The sequence below is a fragment of the Haliotis cracherodii genome, unplaced genomic scaffold, assembly GCF_022045235.1.
Source record: "Haliotis cracherodii isolate W230 unplaced genomic scaffold, xgHalCrac1.p SCAF_13, whole genome shotgun sequence".
Taxonomy (NCBI): domain Eukaryota; kingdom Metazoa; phylum Mollusca; class Gastropoda; order Lepetellida; family Haliotidae; genus Haliotis; species Haliotis cracherodii.
The window spans coordinates 6243871-6259592 of record NW_027266268.1 but is presented as its reverse complement, the minus strand read 5'-3'; the positions used below and the strand labels follow the sequence as shown (position 1 = coordinate 6259592).

General features: G+C 41.0%; 1 protein-coding gene across 1 annotated transcript; it reads right to left on the bottom strand.

Annotated features, from left to right (window-relative positions):
- Positions 1-6174: 6174 nt before the first annotated feature.
- LOC139458811 (pseudouridylate synthase TRUB2, mitochondrial-like) lies at positions 6175-15706 on the bottom strand. Its single transcript, XM_071240237.1, has 9 exons — positions 15620-15706; positions 14807-14947; positions 14219-14347; positions 13134-13214; positions 12018-12079; positions 10769-10850; positions 8292-8364; positions 7536-7675; positions 6175-6578 (listed from the first exon to the last, which is right to left on the bottom strand). The coding sequence occupies exons 2-9, from the start codon at positions 14928-14930 to the stop codon at positions 6238-6240; spliced, it is 1032 nt and encodes a 343-aa protein (XP_071096338.1). The 5' UTR covers positions 14931-14947; positions 15620-15706; the 3' UTR covers positions 6175-6237.
- Positions 15707-15722: the final 16 nt, after the last annotated feature.

Sequence of the window (15722 nt, the reverse complement as noted above, 5' to 3'; positions counted from 1 at the left end):
ATTGTTTTTCCACCGAAATGGAGAGGAGAGAATTTATTAGGGAAAATATTAATGGAAGTCAGAGAGATTATCATGACAGAAAATATTTGTTGCATTGTACAGAAAGACCATTGAAAAGGTCACCTTCTACACGTGGAAATATGTGTTGCGAGCAGTCGATCACCTCAACGAAACAGTTCTTGTACAATCTCCCCCATGGTTTCAAGACAGAGGCCAGTGTGTGCTGGTTGCGAAGACCAAGTTCCATGATGATGTGGACTCAGCCAAGCGGGTCATCGTCAAGAAAATACGTCCTGAGGAAGTTGCAACGGATAAAGTGGAAGCTGTCGATGTCATCCAGTACACTGAATCCTTGCTGACATTGTGTTACAGTTTGGAACTCAATAAAATCATCAAGCGTTTGTCTACTGAATTCTGTTTTGGTTGTATGTTTGACGGAGAAGGAGAAGAAGTTGACACTTGTCGTGACTTGTCTGAACAAGACAAAGTCAATCAGTTCTTTAACATGGGCATGTCTGAGGTCAATGATAATCACGTGATTGAAAAGTGGATTCAACTGGCTCGAGTCAACCCCTCTTTAAACACACGTGTCGATATTCACCATATGTCAATATCAATGACATTTGTGTAGATTATCGTAATGGACAATTATAGACAGCTAAATGGATTGACGAGTTAAAGACATGTGTTGTAAACATGCTGCAAGTAGAACGAGTGTTTACATGAATAAAATACTCTTCTGATCACTGTCTGATTGTTTTGTGATTATTGCTTATCATATATTTGTTGATCCATAATGTCTGTACTGACTGAGAAAGACTTAAGGAAGCTTAACCGTCGAGTTTGGACGTATTCAAGATGCCACCTTATTTCGAATGTCCCATTGTATGCAATAAACTGTTGTCATAGAGTCCTATGTTTCTTTCATGTATTGAAGTATAAACTATTTAATCAGCTTGCACATACTCATGTTTTCTAATGACGATGGACTATAAGACATGAAGGTTCTACTACACCAAATCAGAATCAGTTTGGACAGTGCGATTTTCGTAGCCTTCAGTGCAGATCGAGAGATATCTGCAGGCTGTGATTGGTAGGATATTCTGTAAGATTTTTATGTCTTGTACATCCATCCATTTATTATAAATAGCCATGTTTTTCTATATTTAGTACCGTCTTTTTCAACATGATGACTTATGCTGAATGTGACCACAGCTATTTTCAAGTAGGTGACATTTGGTGCGAAACTGGGGGTGGTGTGTTTAGCTTCCTGTACTCGGAAAAGGAGCTGGCTAAGCTTGTCATTTTTTATGTTTTTATTGCTGTTCTAAGGCCAAACTGTGCACACACGTACAGGTAATAGCTGTTGAATGTTTAGTTATTTTAAAAAATATAATGTTACTACAGAAGTCTATGGGAAAACATTTGGTTGTGTGTAACCTGAAAACCACATTTATTCAAACAATTTTCAGCGGAAGAAGCTGTGAGGGGAGGACGCCTTAAGATAAACAAGTCCATAGAAAAACCATGAAGAAGACCAAACAAAGAAAAGTGAAGTCAAAACGAGGGCAACCTACATTAAAAGTAAAATCTACGATGCAATTTGTCCTTCAGAGGATAAAGGGCAAGATGAAAAGACGTAATAATATTGGGGAAAGGCATTTGTAAGGCAACATAGAGTAGGATGTACCATGCTCTCCGAGTGGAATTTTTTTTTGAGATGCCATGCCATGCTCAGACATACTGTGTAAGAAAACTGTTCATCTGCCACTACCACTACCAGCACCACCCTAAATAGCAGACATGTCTTACTGAGACCCAGTGTTACAGTCGTCACCATGGAGTCAACATCTTGTCAAGAATGTAGGAAACACTTTTCCAGATATGATATGATGAGACACAGAAGATAGATGCATCAGGCCCTTCACCCTCCTCCTCCTAACATCCATCCTCCTCCTCACACCCCTCCTCTTCCTCCACCCCCCCTCTCTTCAACAGATACATAACACTGCTCTACCATTCAATGTTTCTATTCCTTCTAATGTGGTCTTGGTTGGGCCAAGTGGTTGTGGAAAGAGTGTGTTCATTTATCAGAGCAAAAAGCAGACAAATCCGTCAACACAACCCGTGAAACCTGTAAAACCGCTGATTCAACCAAGTAGGACCCAGATGTATGGACACTCTCACCAACATCTCACCACTACATCAGCACGTGAGGTGAAATGGGGTTTAACGTCGCGTCCAAGATTATTGCACTTATATATAGCGACGTGCATGTACGTGTGTGTGTTTGTGTGGCTGCTTGTTTTGTCCGGACTGATGCCGATTTATAGTGCTAGCTCACTGGGATACCATGCCGCAGTTTAACATGAATACCCTACTCAGACACAGAATACTGACTTCGAGCCGACTAGTCCTTGTTTTAGCCCCTTAATGCCGAGCGCCAGACAGGGTAACAACGAGTACCATCTTTTAACGTCTTTTTCACCACTACATCAGCACGTGAGGCAAATGATCATCCAAGGGAGAACTTCACCAGTGAAAGTTTTGATGACATAAACAAGCGACTCTCCTAACAACGACACAAGTTCCCACGTCATGGCTACTGCTTGTACCGATTGTGGGGTCTTGATAGGCAACATGCAAGACCTACTGCATCATATCAGGATGTGGTGCCCTGACAAAAAATGGAAGTCGTTAAGAAAACGCGCGGGGTATGACGAGGGCAGCGACGACGACAATGAAGACGTGCCTATCCAGAAAGGAGACCAAACTGCAATAACACAACTGGAAATGAATGGCAAGAAGTCGGCCTGCAACGCATGTGGGCTCGCGTGTATAATATATATCGAGAGGACATGAAACTTAAACGGCAAAAGTATCGAGAGCAAGCAAAAGCAGAGGCATGGACTGATAGGAAACTGAAAAAAGCATTGGAAGACATGTTTGTCAATACATTGAAATCTATCCTCGAATTTACTGCCTATTTCTCAGAGGCACCATTGCTTTGTTCTATACTAGATGGATTGAGTGACATGGATCCTACCACAGATCAAAAAGTGATGAAAGACAAAGTTCAAGTTCTCATGAAACCAGTCATGAAAGACTCCATGTCGATATCACAGAGGAAGAAAGTGACTCTGAATCTGATAATGCTGGTGATGAAACGAGTGACCAAGACTACCAATAGGAGAAAAACATTTCTTTAATTGTTGGACGTTGTTAGTCTTTATTAGTTGTGACTGACACCCTGTTCTCTCAAACTTTCGTGACAACACGTCATCAACCAACTTTAAAACATATTAGTTTTAAAACATGTGCTTTGAATAAAACTACTTTTATCATGGTACACAAATGTGTTTGTTTGTAATGTACATCTTTCCATTCGCAGGTTATATTAAGAAATATAGAGATTTGTAAATGTGTGAAATAGTATGACGCAGGGATATCTAAAAACGAAAATTTGCAAAATGGTGAAACATTTTTTTCAACATGGCTGACCCACATCGTGAACAATTTTCCTAAAGTGGCAGCTTATATTGACACACGGTTTAGAATTGCCTGAGGTATTGTTCCCATCTAGGGCAGATTTATTTGCTCTTCAAGCCATTAGGTTACAGTAAGTGTCCCGTCCATTCATACAGCCGGATGTCAGATGGGGCCCATATTACTTTTCAGAATAGAAACTAACGTATTATCTCTAATCAGGGTACTTCAGCTTAAACACAGGTTACCATAAGGGGGACTCACTCACTCACTCGTTCACTCACTCACTCACTCACTCAGATGGCTTGCACTATGTCAGGAAAAAACACATACTGTACACTTAATATGGTACAGCAATATGGTCGAATATAGGCAATGCTCGGTTTTCTGGAAAAGTTTTTAATAATACTTGTCAAGTGTGTCGTGCATTTGCCTGCTCATAAAACAATTAAAGTAGCGTTGGATTTATCCAGTCGGGAACGAGTGGCACAATCGTCTATGACGCCGAAATTGGCTGTGCATGTCAGAGTTGTGTCCCTTAGTTTATGCAAGGATCCGCAGGTCCTGTACTATGAAGTCTTCGACTGGAAATTTGGCTCCATCTAGATGAGTATTGTCCATACTTGTACATGGGTCGGAGATTTGGGGCTTGGAGAAAACAATTAGAAAAGATTTAATAGACAAATGTACCTCAAATCAAAATATTGTATACATGTATACCAAAATACGTAAGTTTGACTTACTGCTACCATTTCCATGTCCAAATAAAGCAAAGGTTTTGCATTATGCAAATGTGGAAAATGTTATATCCTTAGGTTATTGGGGAAACTGAAATGTAACTGATGTTATTTATGTTATGTTCATCTGTTGTCTTATATGTACATGCATGTTAGTACACTCTCGCTGTACATCATTCGTATTATTACTTACATAAGACGGAACCCAGTCAGTTAATGTAACCTCCTATCGTTAGTTTCATATGTTGAATCTGCCTTTGTCTCTTTATTATATAATGAAACAATTATAGGTGAGTTGAAATTTGGTTTAACGTCGCGTCCAAGATTATTGCACCTATATAGCGACGTGTATGCCGATTTATAGTGCTAGCTCACTGAGATACCATGCCGCAGTTTAACATGAATACCCCACTCAGACACAGTAAACTGACTCCGAGCCGATCAGTCCTTGTTTTAGCCCCTTAATACCGAGCGCCAGACAGGGTAACAACAAGTACCATCTTTGAACTTCTTTTGGTATGACGCAGCCGGGGATCAAACCCCGGACCTTCCGCTCTCCGAGCGGACGCTCTACCACATGACCACAGAGTCGGTCCAAAGAATTATAGACTCAGTTTGAGGTTAATACCTGTTTTAATGAACCAGAAAAAGTGATATGGACTGAAGACAAAGTATTGACCTCATAAACTCTATAATTGTATGGGGTAAGGTTGAAAGGGTGCCTTAAGATGGCCATGCTTCTAATAAAACTAATACTCCTAATTGTGACCTCTTTAGTTGTAAGGGGTCATCTAGACATTACATTAAGCTGCACTGCTTGGTGCCCCAGTGGGGGCATGGGTGGCCCATTCGTCTACATCATTACAATTCGCTATGTAGAGTTGTGTCCTTTGGGCTTGCCAGAAACCTTTGTATTTGTGTTCGAATCCTGGTTCGCCCCGATTATGTTTCTAGGTTTGTCTGCACCCTACCTGTGCTCGTGGGTTTCATCAAAGTGGTGAACATCTAAGACCTGCATCACTTCAGGCTTTTCTCCACATCAAGCTGGCATACCGTAATACTATCGGCTTTAGACCAAATTCATTCAATCACTGACCCTCTCCAGGTGGAGATCTTGTAATTAGTGCCATGAGTGAAGGTTTGAACGTTGACAATTCCTCAGTGTAGCAGATCAACATGTTCTAATTATATGAACTTGAAAAATGCTAAGACTGCCAAAACCCTGAGTTAAGTCCATTGAAAATTAACGATTCAAACAAACGACAATACCTATTTTACCAACATTTATTTCAAAGCCGACAAGTTCATGTCATATCTTTCAATTTTGATAAACATTAAGTGTTCCCATTTGCCTGCAAATTTGAAAACACATAAATAAAATTTATCACGATTACCACCCTTTGTTCCAACTATCTCAAGCTCCTTCCCAGGGCATGACACCTTCGTTACACTCTCGGTATAGACTCGTAACATCGCTGCCACCAGTGTGGGCGCGGCCATTACAAGAATCTTGAAATCTGCACTCTAACCCCAAATGTAGTCACATTCATACTTTCATTTATGTGTTTGGGAATGCCATCATAGTTCATTTTGAAAACGTTTACGAGTGACCATGTTTTCCAGATGAATGTACTTTGTTGTTTGTATAATCAGATTGGTTCGAGCATGCGAGTATGGGACTAACGGAAAATCAACTAACTTCTCTCTTACATTCTTACATTCTCACTTTATCAATTACATGAAAGTTTTAATGAAATAGAAATTCAAATTGACAAACAAAGAAAGTAATTTAACAGGGGTAAGTGTATTCGGCGTCACAACAGTCGTCACTTGTTTGTAAACATGATGGTCAATCGGCTGAGAGTTCAACTCCAAGCATGGTCGTGGTCATCTATCACTGTGGGGAGTTTTAACTGGTGGCAGCGATAGTATAGAGAGCTCTGTGAACGGGCTATTGCTGCAAGGAGCTTGCAACTATCTGTCATACAAGAGTCCACAGAACACATCACAAATCTCAACTGGACAACAATTTTCTGTTCCCTCCTTTCAAACTGTCTCTTGTGAGTCCCTCCCTTCCATACCCCAACTGCCTGTATTGTCGGCCATCTTGATCCAGATGGCGGACACTGTCACTTGTGGCTAACTTATCAACTGACAGCAAACTGCTGCAGGATTGGATGTTGTCCAGGATGTGTTCAGCTGTCCACTGCTTCCGCAGCAACGCATGCTGCAACTCAAAATGGCCATAACGGACACGTCGGATGTGTGTGCATACTGCAGTTGATTTGAGGCTCAACCCGACGTCGCCGATGAAGTTCATCAAATATGTGCATTTCTCATTGATGGCATGGATCTCTGAAAGAGTAACAAAGTGGGCAAGTGAATGGTGATTTATAAAATAGTCAACAAACAATAGTGACATATGATTTAGACTCGATTGAGCAAGAGTTACTCTGAGACATGGGGACCAGTATCACCTGGCTCGATTGAACAAGATACACTACCAGATAGGCTGAGCGCTATCACCTGGCTGGATTGAACAAGGGCTACTACAAGACGGGGACCCCCATGACCTTGTTCAGTGACTGTAAGCAGAGGCCATGAGATCCATGCCAGCAGGGTCACATGCAGTCAGCCTTGTCCCTGACCAACAGAACTTTAATCAGCTATTACATGTACAACAAATGAGGTACATCTTCCCGAGGCAAGGGCATTAACTGACTATAAAAGTCCAGTTTCCATCCTTGTCGAACTAGGCTGGAATTCCGGAGTTACATTTTGGCAGGTCTAACATCCAGTTCATAAACAACATGGATTTCAACAGGCAGATTTCGGTCAACTTGGATTTGCACAGCCTGTGTATCGTCGTCTTTTCATGTTTTTAATCATGGGGCAAAAATGATTTGATACGCTTCGCGAAGTAAGATCATTTTATTACAAAAATAGATTTTGATTATGATCAGATTGTCTTGACTGGGCCCTGCCATTTTTTTTGAAGGACATAGAAGGGACATAACTTCTAATAGCAAATGGTGGCGCTACGGTCGAGCCCAGAAATTCCAACCTAGTTCGGCAAGAGTGGAAACTGGACTTTTATTATCAATTAATGCCCTTGCCTTGGAAAGATGAGTAGGCTAGGGGTATTTGTGCCGTCTTTGGTCAAGTAATTCACGCAGAACCCCCACATGGAAGTAGTATTTGGAACATCTTACCTCCAGTAATTCACTCTCAATCCCAATGGGGTAGGGCTATTTGGCACAACAATGTTCACAGATTTTTGCAGTTTTTAGAAATACTACAATATTTTCTTACCCAGTGTGAAGTCAGGAGGGTTAAACTCTATACATTTCACGCCATATAGGATGGGGGGCGTCTTCCCATTCTCAGGACGCACCAGTCCAGAGGCAGCAAGCGTGTACGCTTCTTGGCTGTCAGACCTGACACCAGCATAGCTGGAAGACAATTGGAGCCATACCACATCAATGAATATTTTTAAGAGAAATTTGTAAATTAAACATTTGGTTTGGAATGAAAATGACCATGACTACAGGTATCAAATCTCTGATAAAAAAACCGCGTCATTTAAAACAGTAGATTTATCTTGAAATATTTAGGGTCCTCATGAATGTATTACCAAGATTTATAGATTGATAGATTAACCCTTGCTATCTTCTCCCAGCTGCATGTTGATTTGACATTGATAGATTAACCCTTGCTATCTTCCCCCAGCTTCATGTTGATTTGACTTTGATAGATTAACCCTTGCTATCTTCTCCAAGCTTCATGTTGATTTGACTTTGATAGATTAACCCTTGCTATCTTCTCCAAGCTTCATGTTTATCTGACATTGATAGATTAACCCTTGCTATCTTCCCCAGCATGTTGATTTGACATTGATAGATTAACCCTTGCTATCTTCCCCCAATTTCATGTTGAATTGACATTGATAAATTCACCCTTGCCAGCTGTCTTTCCCAGCCTCTGTAACAAGAGATGCTAATATGTGTCACATGATCAGTCAGGGCTTATAGGAGTGGCTGGTAGCCATGGCAACACTGTTGTACTTACTCAAACATGTACTTTGTGTGGTTAGCCTGAGCCGCAGCACAAACTTTGTCCAACTTGGGCTTGGTGATGTTGTCTGAGACAATCAATGAACAAACACCTGATTAAACCACAGTCCACTGTGAGGGATCAACAACTATCACCTACAGATCCAGAGTTGATCCAACTCCGTGATTACAGCATTTTTTTTCAACACTGTTACACAACATGTCCTGTTGTTACCAGGATACACAGCCATAATGACAAATACATCATATAAACATATATATCATAAATACTCACCACTGAACAGGATGAAGGATATATTCTATTAATCATTTTTAATTAAAAATTTTGGACGTTCCAAAAAGTGATCTTAGCTCAAAGACGATCACAATTCCCATACCTTAACCGATGCTAATGACAGTCATAGCACCAAGACGATCTTAACTCCCATACCATATCACAAAAGTGCTGGTATGATGTCTGTAGCACTGAGAAGATCTTACCTCATATACCATATCACAGCATACCAGTATGACGTCAGTAGCACTAAGAAGATCTTAACTCCCATACCACATCACAGGCGTACTTGTATGACGTCAGTAGCACTAAGACGATCTTAACTCCCATACCATATCACAGATGTACCGGTATGATGTCTGTAGCACTGAGAAGATCTTACCTCCAATACCATATCACAGCATACCAGTATGACGTCAGTAGCACTAAGACGATCTTAACTCCCATACCATATCACAGATGTACCGGTATGATGTCTGTAGCACTGAGAAGATCTTACCTCCAATACCATATCACAGCATACCAGTATGACGTCAGTAGCACTAAGATGATCTTAACTCCCATACCATATCACAGACGTACCAGTATGACGGTTGTAGCACTAAGAAGATCTTAACTCCCAGACCATATCACAGACGTACCGGTATGACGGTTGTAGCTCTAAGAAGATCTTAACTCCCATACCATATCACAGACGTACCGGTATGACGGTTGTAGCACTAAGAAGATCTTAACTCCCATACCATATCACAGACGTACCGGTATGACGGTTGTAGAACTAAGAAGATCTTAACTCTCATACCATATCACAGACATACCGGTATGACGGTTGTAGAACTAAGAAGATCTTAACTCCCATACCATATCACAGACGCACCGGTATGACGGTTGTAGCACTAAGAAGATCTTAACTCCCATACCATATCACAGACGTACCGGTATGACGGTTGTAGCACTAAGAAGATCTTAACTCCAATACCATATCACAGACGTACCGGTATGACGGTTGTAGCACTAAGAAGATCTTAACTCCCAGACCATATCACAGACATACCAGTATGACGGTTGTAGCACTAAGAAGATCTTAACTCCAATACCATATCACAGACGTACCGGTATGACGGTTGTAGCTCTAAGAAGATCTTAACTCCCATACCATATCACAGACGTACCGGTATGACGGTTGTAGCACTAAGAAGATCTTAACTCTCATACCATATCACAGACGTACCGGTATGACGGTTGTAGAACTAAGAAGATCTTAACTCCCATACCATATCACAGACGCACCGGTATGACGGTTGTAGCACTAAGAAGATCTTAACTCCAATACCATATCACAGACGCACCGGTATGACGGTTGTAGCACTAAGAAGATCTTAACTCCCAGACCATATCACAGACGTACCGGTATGACGGTTGTAGCACTAAGAAGATCTTAACTCCAATACCATATCACAGACGTACCGGTATGATGGTGGTAGCACTAGGAAGATCTTAACTCCCATACCATATCACAGACGTACCGGTATGACGGTTGTAGCACTAAGAAGATCTTAACTCCCATACCATATCACAGACGTACCGGTATGACGGTTGTAGCACTAAGAAGATCTTAACTCCAATACCATATCACAGACGTACCGGTATGACGGTTGTAGCACTAAGAAGATCTTAACTCCCAGACCATATCACAGACGTACCAGTATGAAGGTTGTAGCAGTAAGAAGATCTTAACTCCAATACCATATCACAGACGTACCGGTATGACAGTTGTAGCACTAAGAAGATCTTAACTCCAATACCATATCACAGACGTACCGGTATGACGGTTGTAGCACTAAGAAGATCTTAACTCCCATACCATATCACAGACGTACCGGTATGACGGTGGTAGCACTAGGAAGATCTTAACTCCCATACCATATCACAGACATACCGGTATGATGGTGGTAGCACTAGGAAGATCTTAACTCCCATACCATATCACAGACATACCGGTATGACAGTCCATACAATGCTCGATGCCTTCAATGACACCAGCCAGGTCACACATTATAACCACTTGATCCTCACAGTCGACTCCTCCGGACCAGTAGGAGATACTGAACTGATATTTCCTCATATTCCACACCGATTAAGACAAATGTGGAGAATGATGTGAGAAGAGTTATCTGCCCTTGTTTCCTGTAACTTACGGAAAGTTGTTCTCTCAAGGATTTTCCCTTTGGGGCTGTAGTTGTCTGTGGCCCAGCCAAACCTTCCCCTCACATGATACACCTGGCAACACATGGTACACAAACAGGGATACTAGTGATGGGTACTGTATATCGCTGTGTATAAGAACCTAGAATGAGGGGGTTAAAAAGGGGGGGTCGTCTTATACAAAGAGTCGAAGATCTCACGTTTGTTTCCAGGTGTTTTACTTTCAGCTTCCACTGGTGATGTCAACCAGCTTTTGATAGCCAGCCTAGCATTCGCATTTCGTCTTAAATAACTGTTCCAATAACTATTTCCAAACATAAACATGATTTGTATCTGTTTTCCTTGAATAAAGTTGAATATTTTCTGCAAATAAAGTTGAAATGACTCTCGCCTCGATCCAGATTGTCAAGCCAGCTGACAGGGTAAAACAATCAACATCCGTGAGTAGAGAGCCGGAAGTACCGGTAAGCATTTGCATTTTTCACATGTACTGGCATTGGTATTGGCCTGAATTTCGTAATGCAATTTATTGCAATAATGATTCCTGTGTTGCGATACATACCACAATATATTGCATGCATTCTTTCATCTGTAATTGGTTAGGTACCTGAATGAAAAACCTTCCCTTGCACATTATTAACAACTCCATATTTTGTTGCTATGGTCACAACTGAGGCGTAATAGACACATTACATACATACAAACTGGCCGCAAAAAGTTATGCTTTTTCACTTCCAGGAAACAATTGCAAATTTGATACTTTTATAATTTTATTTCGCGCTGTCCATTGTTGTCGCTCATGTTGACTTTTCCAACAAGGAGACGATTTGCATGATTTTGAAAATCTCAGTATATGGGTATTGTCCAAACATATTGTGATAGGTATTTATTTAAAAAAAAAGGAATTATTTGTACTTCATATCTTGGTATACTGGTAATACCTTCTAATGTCTGTTTATTTGTTGTTTAACGCTACACTCAGCAACATTCCAGCTATACGATGGCGATGTGTAAAATAATGGAGTCTGGACCAGACAGTCCAGTGATAGACATCATGAGTATCAACTTGGATACGATGACATACATCAAGTCAGCGAACCTGACCACACTAAGCTGTTAGTTGCCTCTTAAGACAAGCATAGTCGCCTTTTATAGCAAGCATGGGTTGCTGAAGACCTATTCTACCCTGGATCTTCACGGGTGCGACTCCCATGGGAATATATGCTGAGCATCTGAACTTACCCTTAGGTACCTGGCAAGGGCAATGTGTTCCAGATATTCACAGCCTCGTCCCATACCAATCACTGAAATAACCCAAAATACAGCAGTTAATATTTAAATATCAAGGGAATAATACAACTCGTTTATCCAACAAGCTAAAGTACTTGTTCTTTTTTCCATTAAGTATGTATATCGAAAGGTTGGCTTTCCAAAATAATTGTAAGTCATGCTGCATCAACACTTTCAGTTGCAATCATATTATTTGTCTTCAAACATAATCTTAAAGTTGATTAAGCCTGACTGTGAAGACAAGTCCAGGGGCATCATGCGCAGCCTAACTACAGACAGTATCACAAGTCTAACTGACAACGGTAAGTTCACCGGTACTTGACTAGGGGTAAGTCTTATCAACAACATGAACAATGTTGCCAAGAAACACATTAAGCACAATTCACATCTGTGACATCAACAATGACAACATCAATGACATTATTAGTGACATTTTCAATGGCATCTGTGACATCAATAATGACAGCATCAATGACATTTGTGACATCATCAGTGACATCACCAGTGACATCTTCCACATCAACAATGACAACATCAATGACATTTGTGACATCATCAATGACATCTGTGACATCAATAATGACAGCATCAATGACATTTGTGACATCATCAATGAAATCTGTGACATCATCAGTGACATCTGTGACATCACCAGTGACATCTTCGACATCAACAATGACAACATCAATGACATTTGTGACATCATCAGCGACATCACCAGTGACATCTGTGACATCAACAATGACAACATCAATGACATTTGTGACATCATCAGTGACATCTGTGACAGCATCAATGACATTTGTGACATCAACAATGACAGCATCATTGATATTTGTGACATTATAAGTGACATTTGTGACATCAATGACATCAACAATGACAGCATCAATGACATTTGTGACATCATCATTGACATCAACAATGACATCTGTGACATCAACCTTGACATCTTTGACATCATCAATGACATCTGAGACATAATCAATGACATCTGTGACATTATCTGTGACATCATCAATGACATCAGTGAAAACACCAGTGACATCATCGTTAAGGCTGGCCTACCTAGAACACCTGCAGCGTGTCGGGACAGGCCATGGAGTGGTTCCAGTATAAAATCCTCTGGGATGTATCGTGGCCCCAGGGCTAGAGAAATAGAAGGAACACTGCATCACTGAGGTCACTGATCAACACCACAACACAAGCCAGTACTGAGTAGTTCAACCTGAAAACATGTCTGTGTCTGTGTACAATGGGGAAGGAGGTGACTGATGTAGCATAATAAAGGCAAACCGACACACCCAATCTCATAAAATCAGATCTAAATTCTCGCTGCCGCTAAACAACGATCTGAGGACATCCCATTACGGGTCACGTCAAAACGATCTTTCGCGAACTTTGACCGACCACTGAATACCCCGTTTTAACGTTTTTGAGGTTGCATATTTAGAAAACATATTTCGACGGTCACTTTCATGATCTGGTAAGCGATGCTTTGATTGCTGGGATGAAAGATCGGACTGACGTGACCCGTAATGGTGCACGACAGTATACGAACCAGTTTTCGATTTTGTTGTGCGATTTTGAATGGACTATGCATACACTCGTTAGTACAGCCAAAATGTAACTCCATAATACCAGTCTAGTCCGGCAAGGGTGGAAACTGGACTTTTATAATCAATTAACTCTCTGCCTCGGGAAGATGGCCATGAGTAAGTCCCTGTCAACCCTATATCTCACAAATCTCTGAAGAAAATCAGCTTGGTAGCATTGCTACAAAGGTAGAAAATGTCTTTAAGATAGTCTCTCACTTGGCCCTTTAAATATTTCAGCTATCCATCTATACTTGGTCACCCTACTGCAAGTCTAAAACTTGCAAATATTAATACCGAGCATTCCTAAAAGTTAACTCAATAAATTTATTTTAGGAACATCACCACCCACCCTACGTGAAGATTTGAGTTAGAATTGGTCTCATGCAACCCATGATTATCAGACTTGGTTGATGCATGTCATCGTAACCCAACTGCGTGGATCAATGCTCATGATGTCACTCACAGGATTGTCTGGTCCAGACTTGATTATTTACAGACCGCCGTCATCTAGCTGGAATATTGCTGAGTGTGGCAGTAAACAACAAACAAACATACTGAGCCTGTGTTGAGCAAGGTTATCTGCGTCTACTGGCAGTGACGACAGGGACGGCAGCTTCTCCTCCGTGTTAGCCTTCACTCGTTGAATCCTCCGCTCGTACTTGTAACATGGCAAAGCGTTGATGTCTGGAAACAAATACAGCATGCTCCACATAACTGGACATCTGATGTGTGGTCTTTCTCATTCAGTGGATGGATTCATCTACTCTTGGCATGTATTCAGAATATGACTACGGTTTATGGAGATTTTATATTTTTGTAATCTGATAAACTGGCGACCCAGTGTGACGGGGCTTGTACTAATCCATAGACTAAAGCCAGTTTTATAGTGCTAGCCCACTGAGAGAAACCATGACACAGATTACCATGGATACCCCACTTAGACAAAGTGTACTGACTCTGAGACGACTAGTCCTTGTTTTTTCCCCTTATTGCCGAGCGCCAGAATCATTCTGTACATTACCAGTCAGCATGTTCAAATGTTCATTTGTCTTGTGTTTGCTTTTCGGGCACAAAGAACAGTGCCGCTATTATGATTTTAACCCTGCCACTTGCATTCAAGGAATGTCGACCCTGATATATTACCTCTGTTGAGATTGCCTCGGATGATCTCAAGGACCTTATGCACCGGGGGACCAGTCGGCTTGTAGATACAGAAAACTCCACTGAGGCGTCGGAACAAAGATGGCCCCCAGTCAAACTTCATCATGGAAGGGAGGCTGTTACCTGAAGTGTGGAAATAATACCAGTCAGCAGATGCACCCGAAAATGTCACATGTACTGTTTTGAATGGGATCAGGCTAAAATAATTATTCCAATTCAAAAATGGCTGCACAGTTTTAATGCAAAAACAGATCTATTTTACATACATTATTGTCTTATTTCATTAAAAACAGATTTCACACAATTTCACACAACCCATACAGTTCATATGTATAACAATAGGTGCTGTTTTGTCTGTTGTTAATTGCTGCACTCAGCATAATTTCAGCTATGTGATGGCAGCCTGTAATCAAGTCAGGACCAGACAATCTAGTGATTGATATTATGAACACCAAGTCTGACCATTCGATCCATTCAGTCGCCTCTAAGACAAACATCTGTAACTGGGCACCTATTTTTACCCGGCATCCACAAACAGCTACACCAGTTACACCAATAATTGCAAAGTACGGTCTAGTCCAAAATGAATCGTATGTTTTGAGATAATTTTGGTGTATTCCAAACGTTATTACTGACGCCTAATGAACTGATTTCTTATGTGATCGAAGTTATGTTACGCAAGGATACTGTAAGATGTAACCTGTTTGCAAATAGTCCTGTACCGTCAGTAGTCAATCCGATAACGAAATGCATAATATGTCTTACAAATACATGAGCTTCATTGTTATTGGTTACCGTTTACATTCGAAGACAGTCATCAGCTGAATGAGCTGATCATGCTTCGACAGTTTCAGTGCAGGCGACCGATTCCCATGCTGGACATACATGAGATATTAGA